This window comes from Dermacentor variabilis, chromosome 2, assembly GCF_050947875.1.
Source record: "Dermacentor variabilis isolate Ectoservices chromosome 2, ASM5094787v1, whole genome shotgun sequence".
Classification (NCBI taxonomy): domain Eukaryota; kingdom Metazoa; phylum Arthropoda; class Arachnida; order Ixodida; family Ixodidae; genus Dermacentor; species Dermacentor variabilis.
The window spans coordinates 109676488-109691238 of record NC_134569.1 but is presented as its reverse complement, the minus strand read 5'-3'; the positions used below and the strand labels follow the sequence as shown (position 1 = coordinate 109691238).

The window sequence follows — 14751 nt, the reverse complement described above, 5'->3', positions numbered from 1 at the left end:
CGTCCACAGCCATCGTTCTCCCTTCCGTAACAATCTGTACATCGGTTCTGCTATAGGTGACACATTCTTCATAAATTTGCTGTAAAAATTGAGCAGCCCTAAGTATGCTCTTAATTCGGTTACATTTGTTGGCTCAGGAGCGTGCAGGATCGCCTTCACTTTTTCTTCTGTCGGGTAGATGCCATCGGCGCTGACCATGTGCCCTAGGTAAGAGACAGAATCTTGGAAAAACTTACATTTTTCCAGCTTTAACGTTATGTTATGCTCCGAAAGCTTGCCTAGCACCCGCTCGAGCGTTTTTTGACAATCGTCCACGTCCTGGCCTGCAATTATAACATCATCAATATAACAACCAACATTAGGAATACCAAGCAAAACCTTATCCATCATGCACTGGAACAAAGCAGGGGCACTGGCTATCCCATAAGGAAGTCTGTTGTATTGATACAGCCCCTTGTGCGTGTTAACCGTCAGGATATGCCTTGATTCTGGGCTCAGTACCACTTGTTGGTATGCCGATGACAAATCTAAGACACAAAATACTTTGCCTCCACACAGTGTTGTGAACAATTCCTCTGGTTGTGGCAGTGGGTAGTGGTCTATTTTAAGTACCGGATTTACAGTGATTTTGTAATCACCACAAAGGCGTATTTGATCACCTTGTTTCTTTGGGACCAGAACCAGTGGAGTTGCCCAATCGCTTCTGCTCACAGGCGTGATTACGCCTTGGCTTTCGAGCTCAGCGAGGCGTTTTTCTGCCTGTTCACGCAAAGAAAAAGGAAGCGGGCGTGCTTTACAAAACACCGGCGTACAACCTGGTTGCAAAACAATTTGCGCCTCGAAGTTCCTGATAGCACCCAGCGATTGCGAAAACACGTTTGGAAACTTTGCACGAATCTTATCTACTCTGTCTTCGCTGCGTACACTGCAAAGCGATTTCCAATTCAACCGAAGCTTGTTAAGCCAGGTTCTTCCCAGCAATATAGGTAACTCGCGTTCGCGGTTTTTCACAACAACAATTGGTAACACTGCACTCTGCCCTTCATAGGTCGCGGTTACATTGCATTGCCCTATAACATCCATTTTCTCGCCTGTGTACGTCTTTAGCACAACCCGAGTTGGTTCACAATGCACATGCGCAAACTTCTCTTTGTACACGCTTTCAGGTACAACTGTCACTGCGGCCCCCGTGTCCACCTGCATTGACACTTTCTGGCCCTCCACGTTTACAGTCACCACATAACCGTTCTGCACAGATGAGTCGACTGTGCAGTTGTACAGGGTGTGCTCATCTTCGTCTGACGATTCCGTTACTGCATGTGCCTTCAGCTCAGTCTTGCTCGTTCGACACATGTTTTGAAGGTGTCCAACTTTTGAACATAGCTTGCACGAGTAGTTTTTATACCAGCAATGTTCTGGCGCGTGCGTCTTGCCACAGCGGTAACATTTTTGTTTCTTGGTCTGGTTTCGCGCCGAGCCTTTACCCTTCGCTTGGTCACGGTCGCTGCGCTGATGCTCGTTATTTTTCGTTTCCACTGCGTTTATGCTCTCAGCACGGCTTCCTGCTTTTATTGCGGCTGTTTGTGTCGCGGCCAATTCGCTATCAAGAGCTATTTTACATGCCCTTTCAAACGTGAGTGCGTCAGCCGTGAACAACGCCTTCTGCGTTTCTTCGCTTCGGATCCCAGCTACCAATCTGTCGCGTAGAGCGTCCAGGAGAAATGGCCCAAAGTTACATTTGCGCGCTAGGTGCTTCAACTCTACTACGAAGTCTTCGACACTTTCGTGGTCAAGTTGCACTCGGCGGTTGAATTTGCACCTTTCTGCAATTACAGACGTCTTCGGGCTGTAGTGGCTTTGCAAGAGCTCCTTTACTTCCGCGAAGGTCTTATCTCCTGGTAGCAATGGAACAACCAAGTTTTTGAGAATTTCATATGCTTCTGCACCAATTACTGTCAAAAAAACAGACAGTTTCTTCGCTTCCGCTATCTCGTTTGCCCTGATGTAATGCTCGAATCGTTCGACATAAGATTCGAAGTTCTGAACCTTAGGGTCGTACTCGTCTAGTCTGCCGAGCCGAGACATAGCTTGGTAGAAGAAGTAAATGTGTTACTTGTTTGGATTCCGGACCTCTTGCTAGCCTATGGTAGCGACGCCTCCGGTAGTAGCGTGGCCTCGTTGAGCCGCCGCATCGTCGTTGATGGTCTAGCAGGCCAGGTCACGGTGGTCCGATCCCATCCTCGTCGCCAGATGAACTAACGCAGAAGAGCGACAACGGTCCCGGAGCAGAAAGGCAACTGCTTTATTGCCAAGAACGGCTTGTTCTTATACAGAAAACGCTATGACGTCTCAGGGTCATGTGGCGTCACTATATCGGAGCATAGTTAGATAGCACAAGGCGTCACACACAAGCTTGCGCTACAACAGGCCCCATAATTCAGCCACCATCAATTGGCAGCTACCGTGTGTGACACACACCGTGGGCGTGTGTCATTCATTTATAAGGCTCTACATCTAAATATAAACCACGGCTGCTCTACAACGCGCAAGGAAGTGCCAGCACTCTTGTTCGAGTGCTGTCATATTTGCAGAGAATTGCTGTTAGACAATGAAAGTATCGAGGCACGGCTTCGCAAATCACAGGCAACTTTTTTTTTCAGGTGTCTGTCTATTTTACAGCAGATATGTTACTTCAACTTGACGAAGTGAGAAATGTACGCTACAGGACGACCACTCTGAAACTTCCTCCAAACGTCGACTCGATATGTCAACAAAGACTGACTGCTTGAATAAATGGGGTGTACGCGATGAAAGTTAGCGAGGATTTCGCGCATGTCATGTCTGATGTGCGGCAAAAACGAAAAATAGATGTGAGAAAGTTTGACGCTTCCTGGAAATTCCTGTCAACAGCGCTTTATAATTTTATGGCGTATTCAACAGTGCGCCCTTTCAGAGCTGTCGCGCGTATCAAGATGAAATCTGGAAGGAATGTTGTGGCGGCTCTTAAGAGAAATATCCTGGAGGATTTCCGAACTCGTGTGCTACGAGGCTTCTGCCGTCGCTCCAAAAATGTCTTATTCGTAGACCACGGCTTCGAATGGCTGCCCCCGTTCTGTCTGTTGAAAGCAGGTGATATGCATCCCAGTTTTAATGAGTATGAACTCCTTGAGGAGCTTCGCAAGTCTGCCCGAAACATGCGCCGTAAAGAATACTTCCATGACCAGTACCGGTTCACAAGAAAGTTCACTCGCTCTCTCTCGGCACAAACATTGGGCTACACTGCAACGCGATAGGTGCTTACTAAGGCTGCACTGCGGTACATCATGGCTGCTTACAAAACTCGTGCGGCCTATCGGCACAACCAGTCAACTGAAAAACAAAACAAAAACGCACTCATCGAGTTGTCAAATAATCCTGGCATTGTCATTAAGCCTTCAGATAAGCCTTTTGTCATTCTTAATCTAAGTGACTATGTGAACAAAGCAGAAAGGTAGCTGTTAGATCATAACTTCTACAAATGCCTTCGTCCGACCCAACCAACGAGTTCAAAGCTAAATTGCAAGATATTCTCGCCCTACTAGTAAAAACTAAAAATTATATGAGACGACAGCTCGTTCACTAATCCCACTAAACACAGTGGCAGGCCGATTTTATCTCTTGCCCAAGATACATAAAGCGAATAATCCAGGTCGCCCCATTGTTTCTAACATATGCACCGTTATTGATAATCTATCTAGGTATTTAGATTCTCTTATTAATAAGATTCCGGCCACTTTTCCTTCATTAATAAAGGACATAAATCATTTCCTGAAAGACATCTTGGATGCCAATATCCCCAACATTTGCATTCTGGTGACAGCTGATGTCACGTGTCTGTACACAAATATACCACACAGCGATGGACATCCACTATCATGAAGACCTATGGGGAATATGATTTCGATAATTGCCAGTGAAAATATTGCTATTCTCGTAAAGCTCATCGTCAAATTAAACAATGTTTAATTCAACAATTCACAGTACGTTCAAGTTAACGGAACTTCTATGGGCACTAATGTGGGCCCCAACTATGCGAATATATTTATGGGCATCTTTGATAAAAATTTTTGTTACAACACAACTCTAAGGCCACCTTAGTATAAACGTTTCATAGAAGACATTTTCATGATTTGTCCCCAAGGGGAGGCAAGCCTATCAAGCTTCATTCAAAACTTCTATGATACTCATCCGTCCATCACCTGGTCTCATCATTACTAGTTGACAACTGTAAATTTCCTCGAAGGTAGGGCCACGGCCTCCACAAGGACGGCTATCCGCAAAACTTTTCTGTAAACTAGCCACCAGGCACCAACTCTTATACTTTCTGAATAGTCACGTCCGGCATTGTAAGACGGGAATATACGTACGTTACAGCCAGGCCGCATCGATTCTAAAGAATACGCTCCCACCGCGACAATTTCCTTTCAAACTGCCAAGAACTAAAAGATTATCTCCTCCAACGGAAATATCCACCGCAAATAGTTGAAGACGCCCTAAAACGTGCAGACCAACTAAACCGATTTAATCTCTTTAACGCTAATCCGACCTATTTTAACATATCTCAGGCGAATCAACGTCCTGACTCGCTCTGCGTGCGCACCAAGAGTAGCTCTCATTATGAAACGACACCACAACATCCTAGTAAGAAACGAATGCCTATAAAATATTTTCCCGGAACTACCGAGCTTGAGTACCGACGGTCAAGAAACCTTCGCGACAATCTTTCATTCTCAAAGCTGGCACTGCGTACAGAAAACGGCTGCACTCCTTGCGACAAACCGCGATTTAAGATGTGAGAGCGTATGGTAGCATATATATATATATATATATATATATATATATATATATATATATATATATATATATATATATATATATATATATATATATATATATATGTGTGTGTGTGTGTGTGTGTGTGTGTGTGTGTGTGTGTGTGTGTGTGTGTGTGTGTGTGTGTGTGTGTGTGTGTGTGTGTGTGTGTGAGCGTGCTAACATTGCAGCAGTACTTTGGAGCGCGAATAAAATGAAAGAGAAGACACTGGTTGGAGCTGTTAAGTCAGCCATACCGTTTCGACAGCCTTGTGTTGTGTTGTAAATACATTCTCTTAACCTTCCTACCTCTGCGTGATGATCTCCGTGATAGTATACATATTCTGGTTTGCAGTCCAAGACTTTCACACGCCGCTTCGACAAGTACACAAATTTTTTTTTTAATTTTTTAATACATACAAAGGCCGCTGAAAATTTTTTGCTCGACGCTTTGCACACGTATGCGTCTCTTTAATACGTTCTTGTGAGGGCGTTACTTGTAGGCAGCCAGCAGCACCGTCAACGCCACCTGTGTCAGCCCAATTGTTCTGGCGGGGTGCAGAGCCTGTAAGCGTTTGAGCAAGGCGTGGAGTTTGCTAGAAAAAAAATCACTAGACAAGATCCTCGCGCTGCGACTGTTCAGGTACCACGCTTACAGCTTATGGCTTATATAGTTTATGGCTGTATCTAATCTCTGATTTTGTGGAGATATTAATTATTACGCGTTATATTTCTAAACTGCCGAGCAATTGCAGTTCTCCCGACACAAGAAGACGACAACACTCTGCGCACGCGCATGTTCATTGAGATTTGGTGCGCTTGTAACGCTGTAGTTCTACTGAATATTATTATCAACCGGCAAATTTTCAACGCCTTTACCAAGCTGCGGAAGGACGACACTATTACTCCCTATTACTTGCTCCCTATTACTTGCATGCTGGCTCCGCCGCCCGTCGTATAATTAAAAGCTCCTGTAAATGCCAGCCTTGCGGAGTGTCCTCGAGTTGTGGGGAACACTGCTAAAGCGGTGCCTGAGCTCAGCGATGAAAATCCCGCCATCAGAACGAGAACCACCTGATCGCCCGGAAAACGCTCGAAGGATCGCTACGGGAGCCGTAATCTGTTCGTCTCGAACCATGCCTCGTTGGAGGCTGGGTGACGATTCTAGAAGGTCGCGCAAGTCTGCCTGTGACTTTGTGCGCCTCATGAAAATCGCGCCTATTTCTCACACACCGTGTGTAAACTTCATTCTAACGCACCCTTCTATTGCAACGAGCACCCAATTTACGCAGTCAAAAAAGAAAAGTGTACTGCCGTCAGCTGTTCAATGACCAAACCTTCGCGGTAAAGGGGGGAGTACTAGCTATTTAGACACATATGAAAAAAAAAAAAGTCGCAATTTCTTCCGAAAAGCGAAGCATTGATTGCGATAGCAAAGCACTCGACAACAACACGAAGCAAGTCTCATAGTTTCATTGGTCGTATAAAATGCAGTGACCATTCGCTTAATAATTACGTTACCAAGCGTAGTGTTACGCGTTACACGTGCCAACACGAGCGGATCTCACTCGATGACCACGAACGCTCGCTATGACAACACTAGCGCGGTGAAGAGCGGCGGCAGCGGCGAGCGACTTGCCCTACGGGCTGCCGCCTGCTTCAGCACGAAGGAGGGGCGGGAAAACACAACGCGCACAAAGCAGCCATCTGCCCTCGGCAAGCGCAGCCTTTGTGCCCAAAACAGATTGCCTCTAACATAAGACGCTCGAGGTCGTTCTCAGCCGCTCCCGAATTAAAACGGGCCGCCAATCTGCCTTGCCCTCTCCTCCACCCTCCCCCTCCTTCTAGCAGGCGCTCCCCTCCCCGCCCTTCCTCTCGCGCACACGCGGAGACGACGCGCATCCGCTTCACACCTGTCCCTGCGCGTGTAAGACGCCGCCTCGAGCCTCCACCCTTCACGGCTCTCCCTCGCACCTAGAGCACACAGTGCGCGGCCGCGATCTTATCGCACTTGGAGTTTATAAGGAACATCACGGTGATGGCGACGACACCGCCGCGATGACGAGGGCAGAAATTCGCCTGGATTGTTGATATAAGTGTTATCGCAATAAAGGTTTTGTTGCATCCGAGCTACAATTGGACCGGGCATCACTCATCTTTGCGGCCGGAAGTATCTTATCACAGGGGCGTCTCATCTTCAATATCGTTCATGGCATTTGAGATAGCTTCTTTTCTAGGGGCCTTGCGACGTGACCTTCTTTCTCGCGTTTGCCCAACCATTGTGCGCATGCGTCAGTTGGGTGAGAGACATATGGGGACTTTTGCTTCTCGAAATCTGACTTTCCCTTTTTACTACAGTACTGCGGAGGAGGACGAGCGCTTTGCTCAGTTTCTTCCTAGCCGAACTGCACTTCGCGGCAGCTGATAAATACTTCGGAATAAGCTCACTCTCCGTTCGTCTTTCGTGACGCCGCGCCAAAGCATGGCGCCCGTGTCTGGAAGCTTGACCAGGCCTGACACGGAGGGTTCCTGCCAAGGGGAGCGATGCGACCCGGTGCGAAACGTGAGAAGGAGAGGAGGGGGGGGTGCTTAGGTAGATGTCACTTTAGCTACCGGAGACTAATGAGTAATGATGCGTTGCTACTGGGACTTCCCTTTGTTATAACATATTCGTTTGCAGGTTATACCGTACTTGGGTATAACGTAGAACGCGCCCATGTTGCATGTACTCCTCCTGTCGCCGACGACCGTGTGTCACGGGCACAGTACCGGAAACCCCCTGCGCGAAGCGGCAAAACTTATGTTATGTGCGCCCCAGTAACACGGGGCAATCGCTGACGACAAAAAGCCGACGCTTCGCCATTAAAGACTTTGTATCAGCCGCTGTGATCCCGTTTGGACGGAAGTTTAGGCGGCCATTAAGCAGGAGAAATGTGCGAAAAGGCACATTTAGAAGCAACATTTCTCAGCAAAAGGTCCCCAAATTTCTCTCTGGGGTCCTTTTGCATCGGGCAAACGCGATAAAGAAGTTCTCCTGGCCTTAGGGACCATGGCAGTCTAACGAACTAGCGAAGCAGGCGCAAAGCTACCGCCGCTGACAATAGCTGGTAATGCCAATCACAGTAGCTTCGTCACTATTGTATAGTTAGTTTCGTATTTGAATATAACACACATGTTACTTCTGGTATCATTCTTTTGGAAAAAAAAATGTGCGTCAAAATAGAGCGAACACGGTAATTGTGGAACCGTTGAAAGCACTCTCACGAGAGAACATTTCTCTAGGCAGGCTACGCGGTGCCTGAGTGAATGTAATCGTAAAAAGTGTGCTGTGGAAGTTGTCGTGCTGCGTCGCTCGCCACCTCAGCAACTCGGAGCAGCGTAGTTGAAGCTAGGTGTGCGGACAACCAACCAGAAGATGAGCACCAGAACAGGGCCTCCTTCGTTGTCCGTCACTGATCACCCAGCCCTGTAGAATTATTTACACCCGTAAAAGTGCATAGGCGTGTGGATGAGTCTGTAAATGACCCCCTTACACCAAAAAAAAAAGTTTTGGGTTAATTATAAACAAATTTGCCTTTATTCTCATTTAGAAGCGTACATTATATTACGATGCTCGTGTGACGTAGAGTGAACGAGAGTTACGGAAGGGTTAGTACTAGTAGTGCACAGTGAGCAAGTCAACTTCCCGTCTCTCGGAACACTCAGCCCACTCTCGCTAGCTGATTGGTCAACATGATCCCTAGCCTTGGCTGCACTGAAGCGAGACTGAGAGTGCGAATGGCAACAGCGCCACAGCAGGTCTTCTTCTTCTTTCTTTGGAAAACGTCTTTATAATGTTTATAATAGCTGGGCGTTTCGCCCCGGAAGAGAAGTAAGAATGAAGCAAAGCGGAGCAAAGCGAGATGATACTGGCAAGAGCGCCCATACACCCACCATGGTAGTGTCGGAACATGGAGCGTGCAATGAAAAAAATAATGAAGAAAAACGTAAAGTCGTGAGGACACGTAATATGCTCCCTATTCTTCACTGCGTGATCGAAAACGCCTTCGGTAAGTCCTACGGAAGAAGGTTCGCGAAACGACGCGGCGTTCACTCAGTGCGTTTTGGAGCCTTGTGAAAGAGAGTTGTAGTCACCTTTTGAACTTAACGCTGGCTGCGAACTGAACATCTCGGTTGCGAACAGTACAAGGGGAAACTGGGCGGTGTAAATCCTTTGAAGTACTCAAGTGCAGTGTGGATGAAATTTCGAAAGATGTTCGGAGGGGTACATACATGAAATACGATGGGCTGACTATAGCAGTCAAGAATTCGCATAGTTGAAGTGGTTGAAACATCAAAGTCTAAGAGGAAAAAAAGCAACTGCATAGCCGACTGGCAAGTATTGTCCTCTGTATCAAAGGGCTCAAACACGCGGGCGCGGGACAAAAATGGCCTCTTCGTCCACCACTTGCTGCGCGGCGCCGTAGCGAGACGTGAAAAGGAGTGAAAAGTGCCGTTCCTTCTATACTATCAGCACCTCTTGCACATTTTCTTCATTTAATGCGATTTGCAATCTTTGACAACTTTAGGCGCTTTTCGACGGGGTGAAATGCGAAAACACCGGTGTACTTAGAGTTAGGTGTACGTTAAAGAATCCCAGATAGTCGAAATTTCCGGAGTCCTCCACTACGGCGTGCCTCATAATCAGAAAGTGGTTTCGGCACGTAAAACCCCATTATTTAATTTTTTTAGGCGCTTTGAACGTATCTATCTATCTATCTATCTATCTATCTATCTATCTATCTATCTATCTATCTATCTATCTATCTATCTATCTATCTATCTATCTATCTATCTATCTATCTATCTATCTATCTATCTATCTATCTATCTATCTATCTATCTATCTAAGCTAGCTAGCCAGCCAGCCAGCCTCTTACATCAGCACAGTACCCCAAGTTATATTCCGGCTTGTGTACGTGATCATGGTCGTGGTGCCGTCGTGGTCATTCCACTGTCGTCATTCCAGCTTCGTCACCTTAGCATCCTGATACTTTCGTCGTCCCACCCACTGCGCAGACCAAGTGGCCTACATTGTCTAATAGTTTGGGCCACTAGGTGTGCGTTCCAAGTCGTGAAGATGTCGTACTCGTTACATCGTCGTAGTCATTCCAGCTTTATCATCCGACTCTCGTCATAGTATCGTCGTCACGCCATCGTCGTGACGCACTCGACATGTATACGCTGTCATACCGTCACGGTGATGCCGTTCTGGTCGTTCTATAGTCGCCACTCCAGCTTCGTCATACGACTTTCGTCATGCCGTTGTCGGGGCGCTATTGCCGCCACGCCGTCGTCATTACACTGCCTATGTCGTTTCATTACCGTCATTCCGTATTCGGCATTCTACCGTAAAATTGCTATCTTCATTTAATCGTCATTACGACGCCGTTGCCGTGGCATCGTCGTCATTGCGTCGTCGTCAGACGGTCGACGGTTGTTGTGGTTGTGCATCGTCCTCATTCCAGCTTCTTCATCTGGTTGTCATACCATCATCGTCATACACTCATCGTCATCCAATTGTTTTCATGCCAGCGTTGGCACGTCGGCGTTGTGATACCCTCGTCAGAATGCTCATCTCGTTTTCGTCGAACCGTCGTCGTCATACCGCCTTTGTCATTGGATCCACCGACCTCACTGCGCTTCGCATTTACAACGTCGGCAGTGCGTCGTTGTCGTACAGGCGTCGTCAAGCCGCCATGCTCGTTGGCGAGTGGGGCCGTCGAAGGCCATAGAAATGTGGGCTGATGCAGGAGTCAGTGGATATTGTATATAGCCGAAACAAGGAAGGTCTCACATCATGCAGATCCTTACAGATCATAAGTAAACGTGAATTCGGTAACACAGCGTGTCTGTTATAACACTGCTTGAATTTTAATCGCGTCACCGTCGACGGCCATCGTAACATAGGTTCAGCCGTATGTCTTATGTTGATACTGTGAGCGAGCAGAGATGAATGGAAAAATTCGATAAGGTGATTGTGCTCCCGGTCATGCTCACTGTTTACTCTGATTGCTTCCTGAGCTGCGATAGGCGCTGTGCGTTAATATAAATTCGAATACAATTGTTTTTGCTCCTACGTTTTCCACCAGAAACAGTGAGAAATAAAAATCAAAGCCCCTTTCTTAAAGAAGGATGGTTGAGCGCGACGATTTTCCTCAATGCAAACGAAATGAAAGTCCAAAGCCAGCAGCCACGCAACGAACCCAAAAAATCCTGAGTGACCTGACGCTCACTTGATTGCTTGTTTAGGATTGTATCTTTCAGATCCTAAAACGAGGCTGTGTTCACGCACACTTGCTGCCTCCGATAAGCAGGTAATATCAGTTAATCGCGACAGGGTTGGTCTCATGCCTAGCAGACGCAACTTGCAGTGAACTCTGTCTGTATGCGCTACTCTCGCTGAGCTCGTCGCTTCCAACGCCGTTATCACGCACTGACCGGCCGGCCAGTCGGCGCTGGCGCGGTATACTGCGAATGTAAACGGTAGTGTTCTACGCAGAGACGCAAGTTGGCTTTTCTGCAGTTCGTTTTCGGCGCTCACGGACGAATCAGCGAGGCATACAGAGCTTGGCTTTAAAAAGAGCATTCGAGACGACGGTGCAAGTGATAGAACGTTGTCCTCCTCTCCTTTTGTTTTTGCATCTCGCCGCGGTGGCGCGCGACCTGTGGACGGCGAAGTCGCTTGCCACGTACTGGCGTATTGGCTTTTATAAGGGTGTCGGCAATATGTACATAGCGCAGCCCAAGTAGGTAACCGAGATGCAAACCTTGTTAAAGATAAATAGTCGCAGAACGGTCTTTTATGTGAATCACAATAAGACAAGGAAGAAAAAGGCAGTTTGTGAAATTTGATCCCATACCGAAGCTGGAATTAGCAACATTTTATGAAAGTTCGCAAAACATGCTGTTCCATCAGACCTGTATTTATATGGAGTGGCTGCTGTAGAAAGCAGCCGTGGAAGATTTGCCATATAAATGTCTCTGTATAGACGGATAACGTATGATTACTCTTGCCCCGGGGTGCCTATAAGCGCGTGCTGCATGGTTTGAGTCATCGTGTGATCGACATTCGCGAAGAAGGCAAATTTCAGCGAAATTGCTTGGTCGCCGGTGTACTCACGAGAGACGTGAAACCTTCGTCAAGTAGGATGAGTCTAATATAGTCGGTTTTCATTGGACCAATATTGGACCGAAATGTAACTTTTACTAGAAGCGTGCGCGCAGAGCGCAGCACTGTTTTTGTGGCCTAGTCACTGGCATAATGAAGCGTTAGTTAACGGAAAGATTGCATACCGCTCTTCACTACAGTGTGCAAGAATAACAAATGTTCCGAACTGCTTTAGCTTTGACCTCAACTTCCAACGCGTGACAGAACAATAGTGACCAAGAGATTGAGCTTGCGAGTTGCATACTTAAAGGGTGTCCCAGCTAACTTTAGCCAGAGGTTAAAATGCAAATGCCACGTATCTGGACAGAACAAGGATAATGCTGTTGGCCATCCCTTGGAGATACTCAAACTATCTTTCTTTCATTCCGCCTAATTAGATAATTAGTCTTAATTATTTAACATTTCATATATTATTAGATTAAAAGTCAATGCGAAAATTGGAGAGCGACATGAAAAACTTCCGATACATCTTTCTGTTGCTCAATACGTGCTACATAAAAGTGTTCTTCCTGGCGTGAAAGAAGCCCACAAATGTACGTAAAACTGCCGCGTGACTGTCCGCTCGAGGCATTGCGTTCATGTACCAGAGAAAATACTTCTAATTGCGAGAGCAATTATATGGACACTCCTTTTGCACTTTCGCCATCTCCGTCACCGCGCTCAATATCGCGCGCACAAGGGAGGGAAGTGGGGAGAAAGCACGCTGTCTTCCGTCGCGCGCAAGACACCGGCGTAGGGGGGGGGGGTGAGGGGGGGCGTATTTTGACGGCTTCTGCGTATGGCGCGGCCGCGCGGGCCCTATCTTGAAAGCGATCTGCTATGGGGACAGAGTGCATGCGACTAGCACTGAAAGCTTTCTGTGCACTGTTTTCGCCGCTTAGTTCGCGCTGAAGCGAGAGGCAGCACGAAGGTCAACTCGCTCGCTGCTGCTGCCGCGCTTCTTCACTATAGCGTCTTGACAGCGAGTTTCCGCGGTGATCACGTGAGATGTGTTCATGTTTGCTTGAGCGCACGTGATTTCATGCTTTTTTAATTTAGCTAGTAAGCGAATGTTTACAAGTTTATACGGCCGACAAAATTACTTTCCTTGCTTCGTGTAGCTGTCTAATAATTTACTATCGCAATTAATGCTTCAGCTTTCGGGCGAAACCATGGCCTTTCTTGCGAACGGTAGAGACCGGTGATTTTCAGTAGGTTCTGCACGCCGTATTATTACTTTGAATAAAAGCCAGACATTTACATGTGAGAGGTGACCCTTATGATTCCGTATTTCTTGCGATGTGTTAAACATTCATGCAAGTGGTGGAACTCAAATCTTATGAATGCGGCTTTGGCCATTTGAAAAGTGCGCACGCGACATCAGTGTCTTCGCCGTTATGAAGACACTTGGCTTCGTCTGAAGAGGTCATCGAGCATGGTCGATCGGATTCCACGCACACAAGCTCGAGCTGTTCGCCCTGATGTGCTATTTTAGCGCCTTGTAGGGAATGTGGAAAGAGGAACTATGGGGCCCAGGTTTTCAGACCATCCTTCTCCCTTTTCGCGTGTTTTACAGCGAAGCTGTTTATCGCTAGGTTCTGGCGGATCTTGTCTCCAAGGACATGGACCAACAATTTTTCAAACGTGGGCCGATCCCGAGAAAACTTCAATGCTGGGCCGACTCGTGACATAGGTGAAGAAGGCGTTAAGCCCTTCCCATACGTGGGCCGATCGCGAAGATAGTGCAATGCCGGGCCGACGCCCCGTGGGGGGTAAGCAGTCGTTAAGCACTCCCCATACGTGGGCCAACCCCGGAGATGGTGCAATGCCGCGCCGACCCCCGGAGGGGGGGGGGCGAAGCAGGCGTTTAGCCGTCCCCATACGTGGGCAGATCCCGAAGTGAGTGCGATGCCGAGCCAATCCGCGGTGGAGGTGCAGTTCGCCATTAAAGGGACACTAAAGGCTAACATTAAGTCAACTTGGACTGTCGAAACACCATCCCAGAAACCTCGAAACGCTTGTTTCATGCGAAGAAGAGACTTATCTTAAGAGAAAATGCGTTCTGAAGCGTCCGCGTACCTCTAGCGCAGTTCAATTCGCCCGCCCTCCGTTCGAGGGGTGGTAACGTCATGGTCTCATAATGGCGTTACGCCGTCGGTGAGTAAAACGGCGCCCGCAGACGGCGCTACGGCTTTTCTGCGCAAAACGCAAACGCGCGGCCAGAAACAGAGCCAAGACAGAGCCGTACAGCAGCGCGAATGCGGAACTATCGTGGCTAGCGGAAGAGAAAGCGCGCGACGATAAGCTGGTTCTTTATTTTATGACGCCAACTTTGACGCTCGTTGAAATGGACGACCCTGACAACGACACATTGGCTCGCGATGGTGGGCTCGATTTCAGCGATTTAAGCTCTGATGAACGTGACCTGCTGCTGAGGGCTCGCGCTGCCAGCGTCGTTGCGTACTACTACGACGGCAACTATATGTCATGGCTGTACATATTCGCACATATGTAGCTTTTCCTTCGTGAAAACCAAATGCCGCACTCACCGCCCCGTCTTCGACCTGCAGTTGTTCTTGCGCTTCGGAGAATTAATGCAGGCAAGACCGACGGAACAGGTGCTACGTGAAAGCATTGCTTTGAAAGGCACTCCACATGACTTCAGCAAGTCGGCGTTGAACTCGTAATCATCTGGACGAAAGTGCAACGAG

At 47.6% G+C, this 14751-nt stretch overlaps 1 protein-coding gene across 1 annotated transcript; it reads right to left on the bottom strand.

Annotated features, from left to right (window-relative positions):
• Positions 1 to 719: 719 nt before the first annotated feature.
• Positions 720 to 2245, bottom strand: LOC142570398 (uncharacterized). Its single transcript, XM_075678786.1, has 2 exons — positions 1145 to 2245; positions 720 to 759 (listed from the first exon to the last, which is right to left on the bottom strand). The coding sequence occupies exons 1-2, from the start codon at positions 2083 to 2085 to the stop codon at positions 720 to 722; spliced, it is 981 nt and encodes a 326-aa protein (XP_075534901.1). The 5' UTR covers positions 2086 to 2245.
• Between the last annotated feature and the right edge of the window lie 12506 nt (positions 2246 to 14751).

Bases quoted from the DNA above. Each gene is read 5' to 3' on its own strand.
- LOC142570398 (XM_075678786.1), bottom strand. From the start codon at position 2,085: ATGTCTCGGCTCGGCAGACTAGACGAGTACGACCCTAAGGTTCAGAAC. The intron at 760-1,144 runs GTTTGCGCATGT...TTGCGTGAACAG, and splicing joins GAAAGCGTGTACAAAGAGAA to GCAGAAAAACGCCTCGCTGA.